The following is a 2,073-nucleotide window of genomic DNA, read 5'->3' as shown; positions in this document are numbered from 1 at the left end:
GAGAGAGATAAAAAAATTCATGTGTTTTTTCGTGTTAAAACACACGTGTATTTTATAGCATTTCGAAAATGAAATCCGCCGTCACAATCGCAGGCCATTCCCGTGGACGACCGCCGCCGTGTCTACGCCTCAGTCCGATCACATCCAACGCAACCCACCCAGTGTCCCAGTCCAATCCAATCCGACGGGTTATCCCGCACCCCTCGTATATAAACCCTCCGGCACCATCTCCCTGTGCGCGCGCACACGCACACGCTCCACGCAGCTCACGAGATGATCACTCCCACGCCCACGCCCACTCCGGACGACACCGATCACACGCTCCAGCTTCGCAAGCAAGAACCCGCGGCGAGGGCAAGGATGGAGCCACCACCCGCCACGCCCATGGGCGACCTCATCCCGGGGCTCCCGGAGGACATGGCACGGGAGTGCCTGCTGCGCGTGGGGTTCCAGCACCTCCCCACGGCGCGCCGCGTCTCGCGCGGCTGGAAAGCGGAGCTCGAGTCGCCCTCCCACCACCGCTCCCGCCGACGCCACGCGCTCCTCGCGCTCGCGCAGGCGCGGCCTCCGCTCGCCGGCTCCGGCCCGGCCGGCAAGTACGCCGCCTCCGGCGCCGGATACTCCTTCCGCCTCGTGCTGCACGACCCGGCCGCCGGCTCGTGGGCGCCGCTGCCCGCTCCCCCCGGCGGCGGCCGCCTCCCGCTCTTCTGCCAGCTCGCCGCGGCCGGCGAGGGCGGCCCGGCGGCGAAGCTGCTGGTGCTGGGCGGGTGGGACCCGGAGACGTGGGCGCCGACGGCGGCGGTGCACGTCTACGACTTCCTGTCCGGCGCGTGGAGGCGCGGCGCGGACATGCCGCCGCCGCGCCGGTCGTTCTTCGCGTGCGCGGCGGTCGGCGGCAAGGTGTTCGTCGCGGGGGGCCACGACGAGGAGAAGAACGCGCTGCGGTCGGCGGCCACGTACGACGCCGAGGCCGACGAGTGGACGGCGCTCCCGGACATGGCAAGGGAGCGGGACGAGCCCAGGGGCGTCTGCGTCGGTGGGATGTTCGTGGTGGTCGGCGGGTACCCGACGGAGGCGCAGGGCCGGTTCGCCGGCTCCGCGGAGGCGTTTGACCCGGCCACGTGGTCGTGGGGCCCCATGGAAGAACGGGTGATCGAGGATGGCGCGTGCCCGAGGGCTTGCTGCGCGGTGCCGGACGCCGCGGGGAGCACGATGTACATGCTCCGCGACGGATGCGTCGTGGCGCGGGACGCCGAGGGCGGCGACAGCTGGCGAACGTTGGCGCGCCTGCCGGAGGACGCGCGCGCGGCGACCACGGTCGCGTCCATCGGGGACGGCCGTGTGGTCGTGCTCGGCGCTGAGCACACAGTGTACGTCCTGAGCCACAACCAGACGACGCCGTCGTGGACGCGCGTCGCCGCGCCGCCGGAGTTCGCCGGACATGTGCAGGCGGCATGCTGTGTACAAATATAGGGATGTACTCTGTACCAGCACTCCATTTGACTACAAAGTTGCCAGTCGATGGATAATCTTCCCCTTAAAAAAAAGGCGTGGATAATCTCGATACTGCATGTTACATCATGTCTTCCGGTTGAAACCGGTGGCAACTGGCGTCTAAGTTGACGAACCAGGAGGCTAATCAGCGAAGCCGATTCTGCAAAAACAATGGCCAAAAACATTACAAACTATTACGCCAGCAGTTGTTAGCGGTAGATAGGGAACTTCATTCGATTCACAACCAAAATCATGGATTTATGGCAAATTTGAGTGGTAGGAGGCACAACGTCAAGTCGGAGAAAAAAATCGGTACGTTTTGTCCGCACGTTGTTTCACCTAAAATAAAGACACGTGTCCACCATTCTATCCTTGTCATGGCTCCTCATCCACTCGGTTCGCAAAATCACACCTCAGTAGCTTAGCTCGTGACTTCACTTGCAGCCCCTCTTAACTCAGTAGCTCACGCCCTCGCGCGGCTGTTGAGCATGCCTTCATGACCGCGTGGGTCACGGCAATGGTGGTGGCGGAGGGGAGGGCGCTGACGGTGAAGGCAGTCTAGGAGATTGAGGCAGAGGC

At 64.3% G+C, this 2,073-nt stretch overlaps 1 protein-coding gene across 1 annotated transcript; it reads left to right on the top strand.

Annotated features, from left to right (window-relative positions):
• The first annotated feature begins 264 nt into the window (after positions 1-264).
• Positions 265-1,485, top strand: LOC136471445 (F-box/kelch-repeat protein At1g80440-like). Its single transcript, XM_066469180.1, has one exon. The coding sequence runs from the start codon at positions 274-276 to the stop codon at positions 1,471-1,473; it is 1,200 nt and encodes a 399-aa protein (XP_066325277.1). The 5' UTR covers positions 265-273; the 3' UTR covers positions 1,474-1,485.
• The last annotated feature ends 588 nt before the right edge of the window (positions 1,486-2,073 follow it).

Source organism: Miscanthus floridulus, chromosome 8 (assembly GCF_019320115.1).
Source record: "Miscanthus floridulus cultivar M001 chromosome 8, ASM1932011v1, whole genome shotgun sequence".
Classification (NCBI taxonomy): Eukaryota; Viridiplantae; Streptophyta; class Magnoliopsida; order Poales; family Poaceae; genus Miscanthus; species Miscanthus floridulus.
The sequence above is the reverse complement of the archived record's forward strand: the minus strand, read 5'-3'. Positions and strand labels throughout refer to the sequence as shown.